Here is a 25654-nt window from a genome sequence, read left to right on the forward strand (position 1 = left end):
CCGAAATCTGGGTTGATTTTTAAGCCGCTTCAAGATCTCTACCAGCTTTAAAATCACTCGCCAAGGTACTAATATGAAAGATACACAAAAACTGAACGGTTCTCTTTGTTGAAACGGCCATCAATCAAGAAGCGCTACTGAATGACCATGCTCATTGCAGCGGCCTTGTGGTACACAAAATATTATCCTAACCTAGTGAACCAAGACATCAATACTATTGCCACAACATTATGTATCCGCTGTCGCCCACACGCGGTAGCAGAATGGGTGCTAATAAGGCGACAATTCGTGTAAACTACGAGCGATATGAGTTGGTCCGTGAAAACGGTAAACATTTGCGTGCAAGTGTCGTTTATGCGTTTAGTACATTATCAAGCCTCGGTTCGAGACTGAGTGAAGTGTCGGAATAGGAAGTGTTTAGTGTTATGTCAGTGATTATCGCCTTGTGGCCCACGCGCGGCACTGACCCTCGCACTAGGTGATGCAAAGAGTTCGTTTATAGCCATATTGGCTTATTTTATGAGCTCAGTATCAATAATATATTGTTTTTTTTTTATTTGGCAAGGTGGTTTGTCAAAAAGTGCACAAAAATCTTCAAGAATCGTAATGGCAATGAAATGCTTAAGTGGATCTGACGATTGAAATGTCCCTCGAGGGCAAATATAAAACATGTCTCCAAAAAATGAGAATTTTCGCCATGTCAACAAGAACGGCGCGGGCGCACGTTACTCGTAGTTTGTTTAGTAAACAGACGCGCGCGGTGTCGCGGCGCTCGTTCAACATGCGCTGAAGAACGCATGACTTTCTTAGTTTTATTTCCGTCTCAAATATGACGCATTTAAATACTTACTTACAAAAATAATTTATCTCCTAATAAAACAAAATATCGTATACTACGCACCATGTACACGGCTTATCTTCAGTGTTTAAACTGATAATCCACCGTTTGATTATATTAGTGTACAACCACTGACACCAACACAACATCATGATACAAAAATATAAAAAACTAAAATAACTTTTTTCATCCGGAAGATATCATAAAGAAGGTCAAATATTATGTAACTTAGCATTTATAGGTTCGATCAATTGTTTCGTAAGTACGATGTTTAACACATTTATCACAAATCACAGAACAGCTAAGTAGGTATACCTACACCTGTCTGTTATGTGTGCACTTGCTAATTGGTTGTATCAATACAAGCCATGTGTGTTATCGGAGTTTGTCAATTAAGTAATCAATTCATTAGCGACGTGAGTTGATGGATGGGAGATTACGATTAGATAGCGAAGGTCGAAGGAACATACTGGGAGGATTATTAATATTTTGTTCCATGCAAGGTCAAGGAGGAGCTCGGTGGCGCAGCGGTAAACGCGCTCGGTCTGCGATTGTTGAAGTTAAGCAACTTTCGCAAAGGCCGGTCATAGGATGGGTGACCACAAAAAAAAGTTTTTATCTCGAGCTCCTCCATGCTTCGGAAGGCACGTTAAGCCGTTGGTCCCGGCTGCATTAGCAGTCGTTAATAACCATCAATCCGCACTGGGCCCGCGTGATGGTTTAAGGCCCGATCTCCCTATCCATCCATAGGGAAGGCCCGTGCCCCAGCAGTGGGGACGTTAATGGGCTGGTGATGATGATGCAAGGCCTAGGAATAAAAACTTTACAATTTGCCATGGCGCTTTTATCAAGCGTCATGTTATGTCATCCAATAAAAGGAACACGTCCCAACCTCACATTATTCAGGTCTAATTGGTAATTTGTCAGTTCGTCTTCATTTTAAAACACAATTCGTCTAAAACGGCCGCAGCTTGTCTTGTGAAGTCAACGTCTAGTATTCTGTTGAAAGAATTTGTGTTTTCTTAAGAAAGACACACTGTTTACAAACCAAAGATATCCCGACTGCAATTCATCTCACTTTAAATAATCTTTTGATGACATAAACGATATTATTTTGATAATAAACATACTTCAAACTGTCTGAGAATTATTATAAGTTATATTTTACTTGTAAGTCCCGCTGTCAAGTTGCCACATTACTGATTCATAGCTAAACAAGCAAGTTATGTTACATAAACGCCTTTGTAATCCGGAGTGATTTACTAGCAAAAAAGTAGAAAATAATTGGATTTGCAGCGAACGATTTCTAGAAGGTACTAAATGTGCGCAACTGAAGCAAGATTTGCCCAAATTACGTATGACTCGTCTGGATGACTTAGAATTGAATAACATAATCTGCTCGGATAGAGATGGGCGGAAGACGATGATATTCTTTCTTCAGCTGGAACTTTATGAACTATCCGAGTAGTATAACCAAGTACATGATATCAAAGCGTTCGACAATCAGGTAAGGCATTCATTGAACCAGGCGCTTCAAACCTGAAATATTGATTTATGCTTCGTAGCAGGATTGTGTTAAATAACCCAACTGGTTTTAAAATGGTTTCATTACAGCTGTCAGTGTGAAGTAATAAAAAAAAACATTAGCAGTTGTTCAGGCGGTTGAAGGCTGCGTGAAAAACCGGGGCCTTCACGCGTCGCCGCCGCCCTTCCCGGGGCGCTCTCGCTCATTGATATGCCGTTTCATTTATATTTGCTGTTTTTATATTAATGCTCTTTATATCTTCCTTTTCTTTCCCGAGAAATTCATATTCGAAGGTATGTGACCTAACCTGTATTGGGCTGGTTTTCTTTTCGCGGGTTGAAAGGTCAGAAAGGCAGTCGCTTCTGTAAAAAAACTGGACCTGTCAAATCTTCTGGTTAGGTAAGCTCCTGTGAAAAACGGGATAATGCTAGGGAGATGATGATGACCAACCTCATCAAGCCTGGTGTCAGGGTTCCTATTGAGCCGCTAAAAGCCCCTGACATAATATGGCTCATGTGGCTATTGCATACCTACTTCATTACATGCTAGCCCAGACCCAGTACTTAACGTGCCCTCCGAAGCATTGAATCAAACTACAAACAGACAACAATTTCCCTTAGTGGTAGATCAAGTCTGTGGATTTTATTTACCTTCCTCGAATGATTTTCTAATGTGTCGTTGCCTATAACGTGTTAAACATTAAAAAGTAAAGGCGGAAGTTATGAAGTGAAAAGCACAGAAGAAAACTTAAAGAAATTTTATGGTCTACACAAAACATGTTCAATGAGCATAGATTGACTTTAGATTTTAAATTTAGAAGTTAAAAAATTTAGGAAAGTTTAGAATTTCCTCTAACTTAACATAAATAATTATAAGTAACGTGAATTATTTTAATTATTTTAACGTAATTTTTTAGAATTCTACAAACAATTCAATTGTGATTCATGTTTCCGAAAGAATCGAACGTGTAGTGTATGTTTGAGTGGTATCCAAGTTTTTCCGAACAGTAACTGTTTTACTTTTCCATGCCTTTCCCTGACCTTAACCTTGGTGTTATCATTGTGACGTCACGACGGGTGAATAGTAAATGAGTGTCCGGCGGCCGCGAGCCGGTCAATGTGTTCGATCGATGCTATGTACTATGCGAGTCACAGTCACCAGCGTGTGCCCACCGCGACGCCGCCCGCCCACGTGCTGTGCTCTGTACTGTTTCTAGTTACTTAGGAAAATGTATTCAATAGCTCAAGGATTTATTTTAAAGACATCTCTAAGGCAACATGAAAGGTTTCGCATTGAAAAATCTCGTAGAGGCTTAGGTAATTAATACGTTGCCCACTATGTACAAGTGTAGGTACTAGACACACCCCTAATGCGTTTTATCTTTTTTTTTGCCGCATGAGATCTCGTTCCCCATATGTTCGGCCATAAGTAATGAATGCCATTCAAAGAACGGCAACAAAAAAAACTCACACACAAAACAAAAAAAATAACTTAAGACTTGAATTTTATAACTTTACAATGTGTGTACTGTTGGTATACCTAATTAAATAAATAAAAATTCATAGTAATTTGTTCCATGCGTGGGATTATCCCCGACATTTGTGTTTAATGGGAGAGACATTTACAAGCATTTTTGATGATTTGTGGCAACACCGACCACGTTAGGGATTACGCGTTTCGGTAACGTCTGTTTCGGACGATAGATGACATCATTGCCTTGATCTAGTGCAAAAACCGTTCTCGAAAATTGTAAATATTATCGATGTGACGTACGCTCGTTGGAAGCTGATACACGTGCAGCTGACAGGGTGCAGTGAAAATAACTTGTAGGTAGAGTACGCGCCGCGAATGAAGTCCCGCGAATTCCAATGGAACTAAATGACAAGTCATAATGATTATACGCAGAACTGCATCACCAGCGCCGCGGCCGTGGGACTTGCGGCGCAGTCTACACGTGAAATATTGCAGTTTCCGCGCGTTGGTTACAAGTTACGGGGTCCTTGAAAGAACGGAGGTGATTGTTTCAAGCGCGTGCGGCGTCGTTTGATGAATGGCAAGGAACTACGCCCGACGGTCGAAGGCAATATGGTTTTACCCGACAGCACCAGAAAGAGGGTTATTTTTTCGAGTGTAGATATGTATTCTGGTATCTATTACTTTGGCAAGTCCTTTGCAAAACTATATACCATTTAAATTTTATTTATATTACAGTAGTTTTATACAATTCCGTTAATAATTTTCGTAGTCAGGATTTTAGTTTCAAAAAAACCGGTGTTATACATTTTGAATTAACATTACTTTCAAGCTAGAAGACAGGTTGCAAACCCCTTGGTCGACATTGACGTCCGGTCGTCCGCAAATAGGTTCACATAAGGTTTAGGTACCAGCCCGTATCGCCTGTAATCACTAGTTGCTGTCTGTAATTAGTCCATCGTAAGAAACAGGACGTGATCACGTACCTACATATCAATAAAGATAATAATATTGTAAGTTTGTCCCACAAGCTGCTCGTAGAAGTAATCGCGCATAATTAATATGCGAGGGCGAAAAACTGTCCGTGTGATACGTGTACGTCAATTAGACCACTGACGGAGTCCTATTTATAGGACTAGCAATATCACTAAATAGGGCACGTGCGAGATTGTACCAATAAATAAATGAAATATTAATTTACCTCCCGGGGATGGGTTCATTCGCCTCCGTATCGGTTACATCACTTGAAAATAGTTCCATTTCTATTATTATTCCGATTGTACTATAAGGCCTAATTACCTACGAGTTATATTTATAATTTTAATTATTTCAAATAGTACACGCGTAATCTAATGTAGTCAAAAACTGGTTTAAACTAGTTATGTTTATATGAAAACCCAGGTCAGGGTGAAGAAGCTCAGGTGTCAGTGAGTCACTGAGGAACACTGGCCTTATATCGCACACGTCCCGAGTGACCATACCGTCACCACTATATTAATTCTACCCGCCCACCGGACCATTACTCCAATATTCTATGACCTGCACATTTGTGAACAAAAGAAACAACAAGTAGGTATATTAGTGTTCAAGGAACATATTTAGAACATAATCCTACTGGCTCAGGAGTTAACTCGTGATTCACAGCTTTTCTGAATGCTCAAATTGAGGCAATGAACTCATCGCATGATATATTAATCAGTCTGATAAAGATAAAGAATCACATTCGGGCTGTTGATTACGTTTTTTTTTTAAGTCGATGTAATGTACATATTTAACAACTCTACTTAAATAACATAAGCTCACGACTACCAATGAGGTAGATGGAGATTCGAGTCTCTGCTTACCCCGGTGGGAAGGAGGCGTGAGTTTATGCATTTACCTAATGATAGTCGCCTTATAGTGAGCACAGTCACACTCCGGTGTGATTTTCTTTAACAAAACCTCGATTTTATTCAATTAATTTCACCCCCGGTATAAATTGGGACCACAATTTTTTACCTGGATTGATATTATAAGAATCTTGTCTATTGCGAGGTAACACGTCATATCTTGCGTTTCAGATAAGAGAAAGAAGATACGAAAACGCGACTTTTCCCCAAAAATCTTAAATAAATGGACCTCAATACATAGAAATTATAACAACTATTATAGAAAACTACAGGCAAACGTAGTAGGTGGCATGAAGGGATGAACAAGACAGTAAATTAATTCGATGCGAAGCCTTAGCAGTGCATCGATACTTGAAGACGCAATTGGATACAGAAAGAGAGCAGCTTGCGAATATGTGATGTTAGAACACGATCGTAGTTCACGCAAATATGAATTGGAATAGAGGACTTCGCAGCACAATGTCGCTTGTTATGAATGCGATCTACAAGGCAATTTCAGTAGTTGTATAGTGACATTATGAAACAGATATCTGTCGAACTGTCGCTTTTGATAACATAAGCTCACGAATATCCCAATTGGGGTAAGCAGAGGTACCTACATCCATCGCAAGATGAACTAAGTGCCCACACCTCACGAGCGAGCTTTTTATGCGTAAAGATACCATAACAAAACAACGTTGTCGGAGTATACGACGTTACATAAGGTAGTGTTGTGACGTTCCTTAGCATAGTGATGTGTCAGTCGAGATTGGGTTGATCGATTCTATCTAACAGTACAGACCGTATGCGGTTGTCCTTGCGGTGCGCGCTCTCGACGGTGACGAGGAAGACGGCGTGCGAGCGCGACGAGTGCTCGTTCATGTCGGTGCGGCCGGCGGCGCGGCTGCGGTTGCCCGTGCGCATCACGCGCAGCATCTCCGCCGCCGACTTGCACACCACCGACGTCATCTCCGGGATGTAGAACCCGTTCAGTTCCTGAAATTAGGTCGTAGCTCGTTCAACTTGTCGTGGTCAAGATGCGTGCGGCAAAGGAAAGCACAATCTGAAAACTAGCTTTGAAAGAACTCATCTTAAGATGGATATGAAGCTTTGAAAGGAATCCTTTTATAAAAGTACAATAAAGAACAAGATAACCATTAGCGTTCTAACTGGGAGCAGGCAGAGACCACCACGGCGGCTCAGGGGACACCCTCACACGCCACGCCATGCGTCAAGATGTTTAAAATATTTAACCATCACATCATTAAGCTAAATACCGTCGTAAGTTACGCCACTGTTTCAGCAAAAAACGTAGTCGTAATCTCGGTAATCATCATTATCATTAGCTATAAGTGTGTAACCACAAGAGTTAGCCTTTGCTGCCCCACATAACCTTAGAAACTCTGAAGCTGACCAAAGCATGCATAACATACATACATAAACTCACGCCAATTTCCCACTGGGGCAAGCAGACTATGGATTTCTATTTGCTTCGATCCTGACACACTTCTCTTGCTGCCTCTACATTCATCAATCGTATCATACACGCACGCCGGTTCAAAGCAGATCGTACTGAACCTTTTTATTGACATCCCCAATTTGGTCTATGTATCTTTTGATCAACTTCATAAATCATGTTTTTGATTGATGTACCTAAATATATATTCAATATTCTTTATTTGCCTAGTTTAGATTACCCCCAGAAACACATGTTCCAAGCGGTTTGCTTTGTTTCCAAAATACAAGATGGTAGATCTAATATCTCCTATTTTAGTATCGAATGTTCAGTGACGCTTTTCCGGAGCGTGTAGCTCTAAAACGAGTGGGAATGCAGTGCGAAAAGTGAGGAATTTTTTTTTAGCTTTCACTCTATTAGACCTGAAGTTTTTCAAATCAAATCCTTTATTTTTTTATGTAGATATTGGCGAAATACCCTAAAATGGAGACTGTTAGTGAGTTCCCAAACACCCTGAATACAATTCTGAAGGAATCGCTTAGGTCAGGTCTAACACACACTACGTACAACCGCTTTATTGACCGACCTATAAAGCGAGAGTCAATAACAAAGGCTTAGAATGTTCCATACTGTCGGTCTATCATCCACGTCGATGTTGGATCAGCTTTCTATGTATATTGGTATAATATGTTACTACAGTATTGTTTCTACGCGTGTCATGCAAAGTTGCGCGCGCAGTCGATGCTCCTCCATGATAGTGCAGATAAGATAGATATAAGTATAGTAGCTGCTATAAAAATATCTAATCTTAATAATAATATATGTATTTCTATTTAATGTCCTCTAGCCCTCGTTGACAATTACTTCCGCACAATATCCCAGGAAGAGGAAATGACTGAAAACCAGCGCTGGATGGCGCCATAGCATGGCTCCATCACAGCACAAGCTGAGCCATTTCCTTTTGCTCGTATTCGTAAATATTCATAATTATCTAATTCTTACAGAAAAATGTAAACTGTTACTGGCAATAAATTTATTTTATTTTATTCTTGAGTACCAACTGACGCACGCTCGTCACCGCTGACCGTCACATTGCCACCTCTCTTCCAATTGTTCCGAGGTATTTCTGGCCGTTTCACGTCGGAATACTAGATTCTACATGTATACTAGATTATTTATTTTGTGGCCAAGTTTTGGGGATTCGCCAATAATAAATATACTTGGGAACACCGACGCTACAAAAAGTACTGCGAATCAACTAATTATCAGCGAGAATTATGTCTACGGATTGGAGTATTTCTAAGTACTGATTGATTCATAAATGATTTAGGGAAATACAAAGATACACATAAAAACATAAATAGCCTATATACGTCCTATTGCTGGCCACAGGACGCCTCTCAATCAACCGGAGGGGATGTGGAGCATACTCCACCACGCTGCGCTGTACGCAGCTGTTGTGTTGTACGCGTACATAACATACACACTTTAATCTAATCTCCAATGTGCGTACAGAGACAGTGGATCATTTCACAAACTGTAGCATATTATGCAGACAACAGTAGTTGTATATTTTAGATTTTTAGATATACAAATGTTTGAGATGTGAGATAAATAGACACGACGAACGGCAGCGATATGTGTACATCAAGCCGTCAAGCCATACACCACACACAACATTACACTGCACGGACAGCGAACATCATCTCATGTATAATTCAAAAAATGAAAAGCGAACGTGTAATTAGTGATTTTGCCCAAATTACGCTTTCGTTTTCGCGGTGTGGCGCGCACACAGCTACAATCATGCCTCTGTGTGTTTTATAACTCGTATTATCGTTAGCAACACGTTTGATAAGTAGCCGGTACTGAATCGGTAATAAACTGACAATACAGTTGTATTGTAGTTACCACTCATGAAAATACGATTAGTAAATAAAACACTTCGTGATAGTGGATGTAAGTTTGCAATAAACATGAAAGTGAAGTGCTTAGCAACGTTTGTAGCGGTATCAAGTAGTTGAATGGCGTATACAAACCAGCTGGCGAGACGCCAACCGGCGGCCTAGTACGAGCCCATTAATGCTGGAAGAATGGACGGAAGGAGCAGGTTGTAAATGACACTAGTGCGCACGCGTTGTGACGACAGACCCGCCGTGACGTCACTCGATACGCTATCGATATCGATACCACATTGCAATGATAACACAACAGCTAATAAGTACTCGAGTGTTTTATATGTCAAAAGATTTGCATATGATTGTGTAGATTTCAATAGTTCACAATTGTTATTCGTTATTGTTTACAATGAGTCGGTAACCATAGCTCTACAGCTATGGTTTGGTTTATTTGTAAGTGGCTTCGAAGGTAGTATACTTAGTATCGCAGAAGATCATCAGGTAATACATACGTATATCTCGTGACAACGGGATAATAGCAAATCGCAGTAGGTAAGTATACTCCTTTTTAGTTCATAAATAATAAAATAGTAAAAATATAAACAGTATCTGTTTGTTCGCCTCGACACAAGCTTCGGCCAGATGGTGAGTTCATGCCAAACACAGGTGTTGCAGACTTGCGGTTACATTAAATGTTCTGCCGTACTCTTAACAAACGATCGTAAAGTTAAACGAGTAATGGTGCTTTTAGCAATAAAATGTTCCACCAACATAGTATAACCACCTCTAGGTATAGGTTACTGTTGTATATAGCTACTTATATACCTAGCTAGATCTCTCCTGTACTAATGATTCATCATCATCAGCCCATTAACGTCCCCACTGCTGGGGCACAGGCCTTCCCTATGGATGGATAGGGAGATCGGGCCTTAAACCATCACGCGGGCCCAGTGCGAATTGATGGTTATTAACGACTGCTAATGCAGCCGGGACCAACGGCTTAACGTGCCTTTCGAAGCACGGAGGGGCTCGAGATGAAAACTTTTTTTTTGTGGTCACCCATCCTATGACCGGCCTTTGCGAAAGTTGCTTAACTTCAACAATCGCAGACCGAGCGCGTTTATCGCTGCGCCACCGAGCTCCTCAAAGGGTGCTAATGATTACCTATTTGTATTAGATACTTGTTTAGCGAACAAACATAACATAAAGCGCATAACACGTAGCGTCAATGTTGATCGACGCCCGATGAAGTCGTCTTGCAGTCAACTGTCACCATTTTATGCCAAAGTATGAGTGTGAGCGACGAGCGAGTAGCAAAACTTTAAGCTGTTCTAAAGACGCCTGGATGGTGATAGGTATTAGAGCTACATGACAATATTGCAGGTACAGTACCCAAATCGGACCGGGCTTGTCAAATCTTCAGGTTAGGTTAAGCGGACTCTGTGGAAACGGGATAACGCGAGATGATAGTATTTACCCGAAACAGGAAGTTTCAGATTTAGACATTTACTAAGTAAGTGTGCTAAAGCGATAAGCTCCGAGATTATGATTAAGTGATACAAGTAAAAGGAAAAAATACATTTCATTGATTTCCTAAGCTATCTCACGGTCAGTCGATTTATCTACCCAACAATCATTGTTCCATAAATGATTTCTATTCTCTACGCCAGCATTGGACAGGTGTGATTTTAGTTTAATCTCGCTGAAATGTTGAAGGCTACAGTCAATAGGTATTTCTAGGGAAGCGAGTCGCACCTTACGCCACATTGTCGCTTACCAACAGGTGGTTGCTACTTAGCAATAAGGCCGCCTATTGTACTAATTCTATTTCTCTTTTGTTTTGTATTTTGTTTTTTCCTGTTTGTGCAATAAAGTATTTGTTATGTTATGTTATGTGAGATTGTGGTCCGAAGCGAACTTAGAGTACCTCAAAAACAGAAAACATAATCTGTGCGCCGGCGCCGGTGTGCGTTACATCACGTTGTCAAACAAAGGCGAGGACGTCCCTACAACGCGTTTTGTTTACAGTTTACACTGACCTGTTAAGGCCTAAGACATGCTGCAGAAACATAACCGAGAAACGGATTTACATATAAATAACACTTCACAATTTAGAAGAAGACAAGATAAGTATAAGATACACACTCTTTCCTCCTAATCGTAAGCTTCATGCAATACTTAAGTCACAAATCCCTTTGGCCTACAAGATACAGTCATTCTAGTGGGAATAGAAGTTGTCTAGATGTACGTCCTGATCTACCTGAACTTCTGAAGGCGCGCGGAATAAACCTCCACGTCGACCCTTCATCGTGTGTCGTCGACCATCTTCGTAAGTAAACAATACTCACTTGGCCCCGAATGGTGAGCTTCTTGCAGTCCTTGGACAACAAATCCCTCAAGTCTTCAAGGTACAGCTCTACGTAAGAGCAGGAGACGAGGTGCGTGACGTCAGGCGACGCCGACGTCTCGATGTGCGTCCAGATCTGCCTGAAGGCGCGCGGGATGACGCCCTCGTCCCCCGCGCCCCCCTCCATCGTGTGCGTCTTGCCCGTGCCCGTCTGTCCGTACGCGAACACGCACCCGTTGAAGCCGTCGAGCACTGACGCGACGAGTGGCCGCACCTGAACATGGACAGATTCGTTAGACAAAACTTACATTGTCAGAACATTTGCTAAGATCTGTAATTACTTATACATTGTTTTAAGTTTACGCGGTTATTATCATAATTAAAGCACATAATAACGGGTTCTTATCGCGTTTAAATGGTCATCCCGTGATCATGGCACTTGCAACAGTGTCGAAATATCGGGAGTCTCATATCCCCATTTAAACGCGGTAAGAACCCGTTATTATGTGCTTTAATTAAGATCTGTAATTAGTTGAATATTCGCCCCTGTAACCAACTAACTAAACGGATGGATCAATAAACAGGTGTGAAAAGCTTTATGCCGCTAGCCAATATGTTACAATTCATTATTGTACCTACATAGTTATTATCCGTTCAAAATTGTTGTAATATAGACAAAATATTAATTGTTATTAAATAAAATATTACAATTAGGTAGGTACTTTTTAAAATTAATAAAATTGTTTAGTAGGAAGAGTACCAGTAAATGATTTTACATGAAACTACTAAGTTTCGAGATATAACAACTTCATAAAAAGCAAAGTGTAACTGTAAGACGGCGCGGATGCTGAAAATCTGTAAATACTTATTGACGATGACATAACGCGAGTTTCGCGCTCTGCAACCTTGATGCGCGCATCCCAGCAGCGCAGCGCACGCGCATCGCTTCAGCTTACAACAGGCACGAACAAAAGGCGATCATTACCACACCACACAATAACAACATTTGTATGAATTTACGTCATGCTGTCCGTGAATGCGGTTGTACAAAACTAAACATTATCGCGAGCCCAGGGTCCGCCTATTTTTGAGAGACTGATAAGCAAACTGATCTTCATGGCAGGCCAACCGTGACGTTGACATCATTGACAACGTGACGCATCATTCGCGGACAAAAGCTTCTTCTTCAGTAACTGTACTTGAAACGTGCAGACCAACAAGTTTACTTTTTATAACTTATCTATCATACATAAAACCTAAGATTTAGAGAATACTTGAAGCACTCTAAAAAATATTTCAATTTAAATCATTAATCATCAGGGTCATCGCGACAGATGGGCTTTTCAATAGACGCAAAAAGTTGCAAGGTTACCGCAACATGGACAGGTGTGCGGTGTTTGTACTCGTGACGGATATTTATAGTAATGCAGACAAATATAGTGATATGTAATCACAGGCAAAGGTTCTGGGTCCGTGTGTAGACCGTGTAGTATCGTGTAAAGGTCGTCGCCTGAAACGCACGCGGCGCCTACACCGAGTGAGTCACGTCATTAGAGCTCTATTGTTTTAAATCAAACACTACACACAAACCGACAAAATACCTTTCCAAGCCGAGGAAGCGAGGACGCATTCCGTCAAACAAAGACCTTACAAGTTCGGCGTAGGATCCGATCGAGTAGGCATCGATGAATACCCATCCTCATAATAGACTCGTCAAGAATAGGAAACGAAGAATTCGCATATTCATCAGATGGCATGTAAACAAGCATTGATAATGCACATTGCAAATACATCGGACTGTAATTATCAAACATTATCGTGTAGGTAACAACTAATAAGACGGTGCTGGCGCCTCTAACATGAATTGTATTTGCTTCTTCGCCGAATGTAGTGCTGAACTGTAGCTGTATACGTACAATCGAAAGCGTCTAATTTGCGAAATGACCGCCGAGGCAGGGGCTGCGAGGCGCTGAAGCGAGCGCTGCTGGGATTCAGGCAGCCAACGGTGACCGTACACAAGAGAGATATCAAAGCCGCCAGGAAATGTAGCAGCTCGTCCTTCAGCTCGTTACGGGTATTTCAGTATTGGCACGTCGCTGCCTATTAAGGCGATAATGCGTCATTTGCGGAACACGTCCCGCCCCACTTCTGACAATATGTCATGTTGCGCGCGCAGTTTTGGCAACGCGTCGCTCGCACTGCCGCGTGGGCACTGGGAATGCGTTTTTTGCGCGTTCGCGGAAACTAGACGCGTTTCTCTTCAAATATACGATATGACATAAGTAGGACGTTATTAGACTGGATCGTTGTGCTCAGGTGCATTATGACGGCGGTCACTGTTAGTATGTCACTGCACTGCCCATGATATCATACACGTCACGACAATTAAGCGCAGATTGGCCAAATAATTGACATATACAACGGCCATTAAGAATCATAAAGGGCTGTCTGTTTTATGATCCTTCTGTCTGAATAAATTGATCTTGACATTTGAACAAGGCGGCTTAAATGTAGTTTAATGGGTCAAAATTTAATAAAGGGCATAAACACAATATTTTAAAATATGCACCCAAATAAAGAACAATGATTATGTCTCCGCGATATTATAAACAATTAAGTATCGATATGAGTACTAGTTTCAGAAAAGGCTAAGATCAAACAATGGAAACAAGAGGTAGAAGAAAAGTCATCCCAGCATGAACCCAAATATCTCATTTGACAACATGTCTAAATTTGATAGCAGTTAGATGCTTTTACCATTTTACTGCGGATTTAAAAAGTAAATTGACCGATTTAAATATGTAGAAAACGAGGATTGAAGCCGCTCGCATCTGGTAGTAGTCAAACACAAAGTTATACCTAATATCTGCAAAAAATGAAAAATTATAAAGTACTTGTAGTAGTATTAGTGATACTGACCATCTCATCGTAGATGGTCTGCGTGTCGGCGGCGTGGTCGTACGCGGCGTCGTACGTGAACAGCTTGTCCTGCCCCTTGGGGTTGAGCACCTGCACCGTGCCGCGCTCCGGCCATACTTGCACCACCTGCACACATACACACACATACGTTATACACACATACCGCCACTGCTGGTCACAGGCCGCCCCTCTATATCTACCGGGGAGGGGTACGAAGATTATTCCACCCACGTGAGTGATTTTAATGATAACTGATAAGCAAATATTATTGGCAGGATGATAACATGGTCCTCCCTTCTGGAACCTCCAGCGTAACGTCACTAAACTCTGTAACCTAAAGTGTGGAGAGTAAATCCACGTACGAAAGTACATTAACGCAAAATAAGTACAATAATTGGGAAGTGGTGTAGCCTGAAGCTGGTGGTTTAGTTTCCGGAAGGGACGACTTGTTCCTCGCAGAGGTTTCCCCAACCCCCTAACTCCAAATGAATGGATATTTATGAAGGTATTCAGTGACTAAGTGGACTTAGCAAATAGCAGATCGTTGTTAAGTAACGTGATACGGTTCAAATTATATTCCTCGTTAGTGTCCAACTGCTACCAGCGAGCATCAACAATAAATCATTGATGCAATTGATTGAATGATTGTTTGATGATTTGGTAGTATCGAGTGTTTTAACGGAATCAGTTTCAGGATAGTATCTGTACTAGGTACTTATATTGTATTTACTCCATGTAGGCCAGTTTTGATGAGTCGATTCAATAATTTGTTTCGCTAAACCATAAAATACTGCTTGCTTAGAGGTGTACGGCAAACAAAGTTTTCTCAATTTCCAAAGATTTAAATTATTGTTTATTGGCAATAGAATTACATGTGTGTGAGCAACTATATAACAGTCAGGTGTATGGTTATTGTTACCAACGTTTCCTTTAGCTACTTAAAAACGTATTTACAGAGATAACAATATGTAATTCTATTACACAAAAAAGGGGATGATTGATGTACTTACGCTAACAAAAAAGAAATAACGAATTCGTGACTCGGCTGATTTCAGTTGTAGGTAAGACGAGTAAGTTATCATCGTGGTTGTAATTTTCAGCCGATAAACGATTCGATAAGATTTCGACACGGCTTTGTCTTTAAGACTCTTTATCTTAATTCTTTTACTGATTCAATTCAATTTTAATGGTTCGGCTAATGGTATAGACGAAACATGGATCAATTTTTATTTCAAAAAATACCTACATCAAAAGTAAACTCATTATCAGGTTACATGTTCACGCGAGCACTGACTCATATTCGATTTCTTTAGTCGACCTTTGTCGTTATCAACAGCAGATATAAACGGCACGGAAATTGAATCGACTCGCCATCAACCATTCATTAAGGTGTAAACTTGAGTAATGGTCCGTTTATTTCGCGGTTTGCGGAACTGCGATGTATTGCGAGGTTTACATTAGTAGAAATATAAATAATACATAAGCTGCGTGGTAATTAGTATGAGAGCGTGGCGTGCCGCCGCCGCCTGATCGATGTTACCATGACTCCTGCCATCCCAACGTTCCCACAACCCGGGGTATTGTCTCCAGGATATAATAATAGGGATAAGCTTCAGCTTTACGTAGTATAGGTATTTCATATCGATTGCTGTATTCAGAGCAAAAACTATAAAACCCTATAGTAGGCTGTAACATACTCCACGTTACATTTGTATAGAACAGATATATTATCATCTATAGTTGCGCATGCAAACCACGTATGTAAGATTTAACAATTATATTCGCAATCAGAAAGTTGTAACTATACAGAAAATATCTATAAAAGTACCTATACTAGTCAAAAGCTTATGATAGCTTCCCATTCACGACGCCCGTTAGATCGTCAATATCATTATTGACACTTTAATGAGGAGCGGGCTCACCCGGCCTGCGAGAGACGGTCGCCATGTGAGGACATCGTAAAACCGCGACCCTTAAATCTAGATCCACCACCGATTGCCATTTCTTAAGGTTAATGCTCGATAGTCTCCGCTCGTTGCTACTGCAGTAGGCTTTGCCATGACTCGAGGTAATTTGTCCACGTAGCTTCGTTCCGTAACGATCAATTCCTCTAGACATGGCCAGAGCAGAGCGTGGAGACGCTTGGGGCGGTTTTAGCTCACGCACGCGGGTCTGGCACGCATGCGTAGCACTGGCAAGAAACTTTTTCATGTGTACGTTATAGTAAAGCGTGACATACGCACGCGGTATATGAAATTTTACGCATGCGTGTCAATCCCGCGTGTGTGAACAAATCCGCGTGACACTTAAAACCGCCCTTAACCTAAATTTAGTAGTAATGCCAAGTCCGAATGGAGAGTATTACATGGCCACCCCGTGTTACGAGTGTGCTCCACCGGCCACCGTGTTAGTGGTGGTGTATCATTCAGCTCACACCTGTACGGGGCCTTTAATCTTTTTTTTCTCGTCGACAATTTTGGCGGGAGTCGCGGACAGGCGCTCGTACCATTTTTGTTCTCGTCGCTCCTTCGCTAGCTACAAAGTATCAAACAATAAACATAGCAAATTAACATAATGTATGATTGTAACTTTATGGCTGGAAACATTGCGAGTCAATAGGTTGCGACACTGTAGTCGGAAATTACTATAATGTATAAATCGGGCGCCACACGCATAGGTGCTGTACTGAGCAAATGTACACATATCAAGGTGAATAACATCACTCACTACCCACTAGGATTTAACGTTACTACGACTAGGTACTTTATTCAGTAAATTTATATTGTGAATCTATTAACGATTTTGATTCTGGAGATACAAGTTTGTCAGTTTATAGAGCGTACATACATTCCAAATATTTGAAAAAATAATAATATCGAGACTATTCGACACAAGTCCTTTGTAGTCTGGGTTTGAGCAAGAAGTGAATGCACGCAAGGAGATCTTGGATCTAGATCTGAACGAAAAGAAATCCAATTTAATGTTTCGTTGTTTTCATAAGTCAGTTATTTGAAAGCAGATAAGGCAGTACAATCAGAACGCACTGTTTAACATTAAACTTACAATTTGCATAACATTATCTGTTGGAGCCCAACACGGCCCGTGTGTTGAACATACTTCTATTGTGAAAACGCACAGAAACAAATGTTGCTATTCATTCAAACTTTGATAGTAGTTGGCACACATTCAAAAATGCGCACAGAGCATGAAATCATATCTTGCTTTAGACAATAAAATGAAATTACGAAAGTTAGAACTCAATGATCAGTTTTTTAAAGACAATGCCTGCAATGTATGTATTTTCTCTTAACTTGCAGGTCTGTACTCGGACAGGAGTTATCTGGGCGAAAGTTAAGTAAGTATAGGCATAACTGTGACGAGATCGGCCAGCTACTTGCAGCGACGAAATTAAAAATAACGGATCGAGTGTCGAATGATCGACATTTGAGTAAAGAGTTGTGTTGGTTGCACAAACGCCGGGGTTTCACTGCGGCCGCAAAAACTAAACAGACAACTTGTTGATGATCGAAGGTTGGTGGAGATAATCTGAGATTGCAACACCTGCCAGTTTTTACCGGAGTGGGCAAATGCCCGACTTGATTTGTTCGATAATTTACTGAACTTGCGACTAACGAGCTAGCTATCTAGTAGCCTAAAACATGTACATAAATAGTAAACTATACCTAGTGTCATTAACGTCTCTTAAGCTATGGGCACACCCCGGACTTTCCATACAAAAAACCTCATTTTGCACAGACACTTTGTGTGTGACGTCAGACGCCAGCACACAACACGCCAAAACTAAAGTAAGACCGAGGGGTGATGAGGTAAACCTAGCTCAGCCGCTGGTTAGTGGAGACTTCCCGTTCTATACGTAGTATTATTCCATATTGTATAGTCTGCTATGGTTTAGCCGTCGTCGTCGACGTGAACACCAAGAGAGCAAGATCTTGACATAATTAATGCATGGCGTGATGTTCTATGGCAGTATGAATGTCAGCATATATGTCGACTAGTGCCAAAAAACTAAACGGAAAGTTGCATTTTTAATTAAATAACCGCAATACAAACACAACACGGTCATGCACGTTGCAAACAGAAGGTCGCGAGCCGTCCGAAGATCTATGCCTAAATATGGATCAGCCGCGTATGGCCATTACCGCTCACCTACTTACGATACGAGCGCAGCGCGTCGACCGGCGTGTACGTACGCATTGATTTATAGCCAAAGAGAACGCGCGCCGCAGTACAGCTGATTCCACCGCCTGGAATCTCACACAAGTAGTACGATCTATTGATAGTTGATACTTGTATATGTGCAGCTTTATGGTTAAGTCCTGAAGAATCAGTGGTCGTCCTGGTCGTTACTTATTATCGTTTGCTCATAGGGTGGTTTTTAGGCTCTTGGCCTAACTAACTCTACTTTTTAATTTTCTATGATCCTACAGAAGACTGCCGCTGAGCTGGGTGTTATGTTTGGTGTAACCAAGTACCTACCTAATGCCTGACTGACTCCCACTGCGCTGCTGCGCTCTTCAACAAATTGTCGTTTTCCTCTGCGGGTCCTTGACATCTTTACGTCTTATTAACGTTTCTGCAAACCGCCTAAATGAATTGAGCACCCAGTGTACCCATCTACCTATTGTTTACATTTTACAACAATTCAATTTACATACATTAGAAAGGAAAGTGTTATCTAGGAGTTGTAAATTGTATCTTTGCTGAAACACGCAGTTGCACTAGCAACTAGATCCCGTTTCGGATAAAAACATAAACAAACATTTCATTATTCGATCAAAGATCTCATTGTCCACGCGCGCCTTATCTTCGATAATTAGATCGACGTAGGCATTGCGTCTGTAAACAAACAATGCAAACCAAAAGCAGAATCCAACTGTGAATCATTGACTTCATGGAAATGTTGGTATATAGATAACATCTGAAATCATTTGATCATCGATAGAGAGTATATTTGACGAGGAGACTTCTGAGGAGGAGTCATGTAGGTACCTAAGAGTGAATAGAACCGAGAGTGTAAACAACTTTTAAAGTAATCTGTTAATGGGCTCCACTGACACAGAGCTTTCCTTTAGCTCTCCGGCAACAATGTCACAACGTTGTTATCGCGCGCGACATGCTTTTTCCTTCCCCCTTACATCTCCTCAGGGTTGTGATTTTCGGGATAAAAACAATCTACATATTTAACCAATTTTATCTCAATCGTTTAAGCTTGAAATGGAAACAGAGTCAGAGAGACTGATTTACATTCGCATTTACTTATAATAGGTACCTACACTAGGTTACCTATAAGATTATACCTATAATAGGTAGTGTGGATGACACTACACGATTTCAAGGGTCCTAATCCCCAAGTCTTATTAGTTTTACCTGCAGCATCCTAACACTAACTTAAGTTCCTTGAAATCGTGTAGTGTAAGTAGAGCCTTAAACTAGCCAGAGCATTTTAGTTTGTTCAGTGTGTTTAGTACCGCGAAGTTGCGCCACTGCAGGAAGACTCGCGAATCGCGATAAACATATGCGTATTCGCCGCTGCCGACTTCACATCGAGTAGGTAGCTGCAATTGGGTAATGGATGTCTGAAACGCTGTCTCCAACGTAAAACCACCTCGTTTTCAAGTGGTTGAAATAACCGTATTTGAATAAGTAGTACTTATACGTAGTAGGTACTTACGTCTAAAATAATTCCTACCCTCGGGCCCGGTGTCTGCGATTTGTGTTTCGTTATAAGTAAATGTGGGTAGGTATTGCAATTATATTTTATTCAAAATTACTTTTATAATAGCTGAAATTACTAATCAAATTTAAACAAAGGTTGACCCGTGTCAGGGGCCCAATAACTAGTCCAAGGACAACAAACAATCCAGTTAATTTGAAATACCTACCTATATACTAGGTACCTGTCTACCTATTGATTGTTTCACCCCATTGTCCCTGCCACACAAGGAAACCGTAGTGATGAATTAGTAGGTACGTATACCTATTTCATTACTATTAATGAGGGATATTGTGCAATTGGAATTGTTTCGAGTCTAACAAGACAGGTACTGCATAGGCGTGAGCGTGAATTAGCAAGGAGTCGCGTGCAGCGGCATCCCACGCGCGTGAATCACGCTGGACGCTGACGCTGACAGGGCAGACACCAGGTTACCTGCTCACGTCCTCATGATGCACATAACTTACAGCGCACTTGCGGCTCTTGACAATTTAACTCAATTCAACATTCATCCATGTCTAGATTCTATCCATATCTATACATTCTAAAGACAAAACCTATTCCCCGCAATGTTTTCCAGAGGTGCAATTATGAGGGGGCGCGGCGCACGTAGCCCGAACCCCTGGCAGCCGGTGCACCCCATACAAACAAACAACTCACCTCATCGAAGCCCTCGTTCCTCTCCTTCTCGGAAAGCGGCCGGCAGCGCACCACCACCTTCACGCACTCGTTGAGCGCCGTCCGCGGCCGTGCAGACTTCTCCATCTTCGCAAACCCCTTTTCTTCGCCAAAATAAATACCGAAACACAAAGTCACCGATATCGATCCATTCGGGGTGTACTCGACATCACCTGTTTTTATTGATCCTAAACTCGATAAACTGGCTTCCAATACGATAAAATATTAATCCAATAAATAAATGAACATAACTAAAAATAATAACACACGATTAAATATTTAGAAACGTAACAAAATTATACAAAATCGTAAATTAAATAAAGTGGATTCGCATACACCCACTACGATCGAACATTTCTATTCAACTGACGGAAAATGCTATTCTGCGATTGTGGGGCAGACCGAATTGCTGTTGACAACAAAGAAAACAATAGTAAGAGTGCTCTACTGTATGACATATTGTACGTCTCTGTCTTGCATTTTATTGTAACTATTTAATAGAAAAATAAAACATTATATAAGTGTTGTCATATACTACTTGCAATTTTCCACACTAATATTTATATTTACATCATTTACAGTAGCAACGGGCATCAATAATATATCGATATAATTTTAATTTTGAGGTGTAAAATGTGCAAACAACACGTTTTTGTACTGTGTGTGTAATAAAGTAATTTATACTACTATGTTTTACTATCAGCTGGTTCTTTTCCTTCTCAAAATAGCAACATTTTATAAGTTGTCAGGCTTTTTGGCGGGAGGCGGGAACGGGACAGTTGCTTTCTTCATTGAATAATCTAAATAATTAATACGAAGTGGTGTTTTGTGGTTAATGATCGCATTAAGTTAGTCGGAAGACATTCGCGAGTGTTATTATATTGGAGTATTCAATAAACAAAGTGTATCTGCCTATTTTCGCTTCGTGTCAGGAAGCCGCTTCATAACTCAAAAGTTTATGCGGACTTTTGAGTTAATTCGTTTGGGGTTCGGAGTAGGAGTCTACTCCGAGGGTGGGGGCTTAGGTTTCATCATCATCACCTTTCATCATTTCATTAATCATCAAGAAAAAAAATACGTCAGACATGGCTGTATGGGCATAGTTCCCTTTGCCTTACCCTTCGGGGAAAACCAAACCAAAAAAAAAAAAAAAAAATTATAAGTTGTCAAAAATGCGTTTTGTTAATGCAACGTAATAAATGTGTAAAAGGTAGAATAGAAGAATAGAACATGTAGGACTGTCTTTTTTGCATTTATTAATAGTGATAAATTAAATTGGTGTATTTCTAAAACATGTGTGAAAACTATATCTAATTATTATATTTCTTTATTAGTATTATTTCGTAAAATTAACTTTCTGTTAGACTATGCTATGCAGCAACCAAACGAGTGTCTTATCAAAACAAGGGGAGTTGTTTATTGGACTTGCACATTTAATTTGTCCTATTTTTTTTACTTTTTTGAAACCAAGGGTATTAGAATAATAGTTGGAAAAAGGAAAGCAATCAGTATTTCTAAAATATGTCAACAAGTTTATCAATTAACTTGAAAAGAGCTAGTAAAGTTTATCATGAAGGGGTAAGTGATGATTGAATACCCTTTTTCCTAATAACCCATTGTTTTATAGTAAGTTGTTGCTATTGTGTGCAGGAGACTATAGCGGGGGTGGTAGTAGTGGACAGTAGCAGTGAGGCGCGACACGAGGGCCTGGCGCTGCAGCTGGAGGGATGCGTCAGTCTGCAGTTCAGCACCAAGAATCAGGGCATCCTTGACGCATTCTCCAATAATATCAGGGTAACTACGGCTAGTACTAATGCATGTGTGAGTCAGGAGCTTTGCTAGGCTTTCTTATAAGACAATATTAATGTACATCTTTTTTTTTAATTTAATATCATCATACATCTGTCTGGAATGTTCATGTTCAAATATTTGAAAGCAGAAGAAGATCTTATTCTGAAATATCAATCACATAAAGTCATATCAACACTATCTTTGAAAATTATATTCAAATTAAATAAAATTCATAATAAAGTTAATTAAATTAATGATGTGTAATCTAAATATACTTCTAATTTCAGAATTACCTACCCCTGTTAATATAATAAATAAAAATTTCAGTCCCTAGCTGTGACAAGAATAGTGACCACTTTACCAAAACTCATACCAACTGATATATTGTCTACCTTCAGGAAACAGACGGAAGACCCAAACAATTCTGTTAGTTATATTACCTATGACAATATTATTATTATTTTTGTAAATAGATCAGATCTAATAATACCTAAGAGACAACAGTATCCTTATGCCTTTACAATATTTGATTAGTTTTATCAATAACAAGTACTGCAGTCCTTAAATAATTTGTAAATTAATAAAAGGAATGTAATAATCAGTAATTTTCATTTAGTTAGATGTTGTTCAGTAAGTTTAGTTACAAGTATTTATAAAGTGTTACCAATACATCACATAAACAGCCTATTTATGTCCCACTGCTGGGCACACACAAGCTTCAGGGGTATGGAACATACTCCACCACACTGCTGCTGTAGGTTGGTGGAGTAGTTTGGGCCAGTGGCCCAGACCAATGGCTTAATATGCTTTCCGAACAATTAGCAATTTGCTTATATGAATTTTATAATCATAGATCAACAAATAGATAAGTAGTAGGTGGGTAGGTATAGGTCATAGATGTTCTATCTTAGGTTGATATCAGAGTTGCTGTGAGTTGCTTTGGTGAAAACCTGTGGCATTACCCACCCTGAAAATCTCCTCTATACCCTAGGTCCATATCTAGACCAATAGTTAAATGGTACCCACATATTCTATTTGTACTATTGCAGCCAATAAACCTAATAAGCAGTGCAATCGAGCTGGCGGCGGCGGGGCGCGTGCCTGGCGGCTCTACCGCCATCCCCTTCGAGCTGCCGCTGACGCCGCGCCGCCCCGCGGGCGCCTCAGCTGCGCCTGCGCTGCTCGAGACCTACCACGGCGTCTTCGTCAACGTCATGTACACGCTCAAGGCCACCATGAAGCGATCGTTCCTCAACAAGCCCCTCGTAGCCAGCTGCCAGTTCTTTGTGCAGTATAGACCAGTAATTATTTTTTATTATTCGATCAAAATTCTCAGTCTTGAAGTTCACATAAGGACCATAAATTAATTAATTAGTAGGTTATATAAACTAAAAGAGTTCTGCTCATTGAAATGTGCCGCTGCACATGGTATTGTATGTTACATTGCGGAAATACACTTTGGTGGAACAAAACTATACACTAATTGTTAGATAAGTTGTGTTCATCGAAACAGTTTATGCATTGATGTATAATATAATGTTACTTTATAGGTTACATAAGACGGAGTTTGCTAATCTAACCTGAAGATTTCAGTGTTTTCCACCATAAATTAATACTAAGTGTGGCGTGTGGCAGCAAGCCCCGCCGCCAGCCAAGCCGGTCCGCTGCGAGATCACGCCGGCCACGCTGCGGCCGGGCGGCGGCGCACGCGCACTCATGCCCAGCTTCCACATCTACGCAGAAATCGACTCCACAGTCTGCGCGCTGGACAAACCCATCACTGGACTGGTAACTAACTTCTGCACTAGCACTACCGCTTGCTTGTGGGAAGTCTTATCCCAAAAAAATATTTTTAATATAGGATTGTCCAATCAAGTTGGTCCAATTTGCAGACGGTCCAACTGAGTCATACTGAATTTAAAAGACAAAGTTTTTTCTCTATTTCGTCCATATAAGAGTCAAGAGCCGATCATAAGACCACACTGCCTAGATAAAGTTGAAAAAATAATAATAATTTGGACTATAACCTGCGCCCCAGGACGTATATAGGCTGTTTATGTTTTATGTGACTTTAACGCGATGTTGTAAAAACAAGAAAAATCATATGAGATATAGTTATTGTTATGCAGATCCGTGTGGACGAGTGTTCGGTGCCGATCAAGTCCATCGAGCTGCAGCTGGTGCGCGTCGAGACCTGTGGTGCAGCGGAGGGGTATTCGCGGGACGGTACGTGCCCTCGCATAATGGACGGGACTTCTGAACGTCACACATTTAACAATAAAATGGTCAGACACTTCTTACTGCATAAATGCGAGCTAAACAGATTGTCCACGCGCGCTCCCTTGAGGCGTTTCTAACATGATGGACCATTACATAGACGATGGGCTGATCACCTGTCGTCATATACATCCAAGGAGTTCGTATCAAAAGTGGCTGCAAGTTATCTTCGCCCACCCTTGTGGGGATTACGGATATACACGGGTGTATTTAAGTTAAACTTGTACGCGTCTGTTTCCAGCGACGGAGATCCAGAACATCCAGGTGGGCGCGGGCGACGTGCGCCGCGGGCGGCCGCTGCCGCTGCACATGGTGCTGCCGAGGCTCTTCACTTGCCCCACCACCGCCACGCACAACTTCAAGATAGGTAATCCACTTGTGCTCTGTCGTCTTTTACTGCCAGGGTTATTATTGACCGGAGGCCTCTGATATGTGACGATTTCGCGATTACTTACGTAAACAGTGTCGGGACTAACCGCTTAACGTGCCTTCCGAATATGGAATCATCCTATTTGGCAAACCAAACAAAGGACAGCCTCACATGGTGATTCCTATAACCCGGACTTTCTGGTCGCGAGCCGAATGCTATGACTATTGAGGCTGAAAATATTTAATTACAACAACCTATATACCCTCTCGTTGTTTCACCGTCTTACGTTAATCTCTTTCAGAGTTCGAGCTGAACATCGCCGTGATATTTGAAGACGATTATTTAGTAACCGAAAACTTTCCAATATTACTGTTAAGAAGTAGATAGTTTTAAATGTACATTTATATATAAATTTAAAGAGGATGGCTTTTTATTTAAGCTGCAGATTTTCTCGATACATACACCTTATTTGTAAAATGT

General features: G+C 40.8%; 2 protein-coding genes across 4 annotated transcripts in view; one reads left to right on the forward strand and one right to left on the reverse strand.

Moving 5' to 3' along the window:
* LOC126375656 (kinesin-like protein Klp68D) overlaps window positions 1-21113 on the reverse strand; it is a 29821-nt gene extending 8708 nt beyond the window's left edge. The window contains exons 1-5 of one of the 2 annotated variants that reach the window (XM_050022705.1): window positions 20719-21113; window positions 16761-16859; window positions 14325-14450; window positions 11407-11679; window positions 6507-6700 (exon numbers count right to left, since the gene is read on the reverse strand). In XM_050022705.1, the coding sequence (XP_049878662.1) occupies window positions 6507-6700; window positions 11407-11679; window positions 14325-14450; window positions 16761-16859; window positions 20719-20823 (797 nt within the window). In that variant the 5' untranslated portion in view covers window positions 20824-21113. The remainder of the gene's footprint in view (window positions 1-6506; window positions 6701-11406; window positions 11680-14324; window positions 14451-16760; window positions 16860-20718) is intronic. The other variant, XM_050022706.1, reaches the window with a different exon arrangement.
* A 996-nt stretch (window positions 21114-22109) lies between these two features.
* Window positions 22110-25595, forward strand: LOC126375705 (vacuolar protein sorting-associated protein 26C). 2 transcript variants are annotated; one of them, XM_050022803.1, is made up of 7 exons: window positions 22110-22314; window positions 22387-22530; window positions 23577-23828; window positions 24163-24315; window positions 24643-24753; window positions 25046-25171; window positions 25476-25595. In XM_050022803.1, exons 1-6 carry the CDS (start codon window positions 22258-22260, stop codon window positions 25169-25171), a joined length of 843 nt encoding a protein of 280 aa, XP_049878760.1. In that variant the 5' UTR covers window positions 22110-22257; the 3' UTR covers window positions 25476-25595. The 2 variants fall into 2 exon arrangements, with proteins under 2 accessions (XP_049878760.1, XP_049878759.1); XM_050022802.1 differs by having other exon boundaries at window positions 22111-22314; window positions 24657-24753.
* Window positions 25596-25654: the final 59 nt, after the last annotated feature.

This window comes from Pectinophora gossypiella, chromosome 19 (assembly GCF_024362695.1).
Source record: "Pectinophora gossypiella chromosome 19, ilPecGoss1.1, whole genome shotgun sequence".
NCBI classification, from domain to species: domain Eukaryota; kingdom Metazoa; phylum Arthropoda; class Insecta; order Lepidoptera; family Gelechiidae; genus Pectinophora; species Pectinophora gossypiella.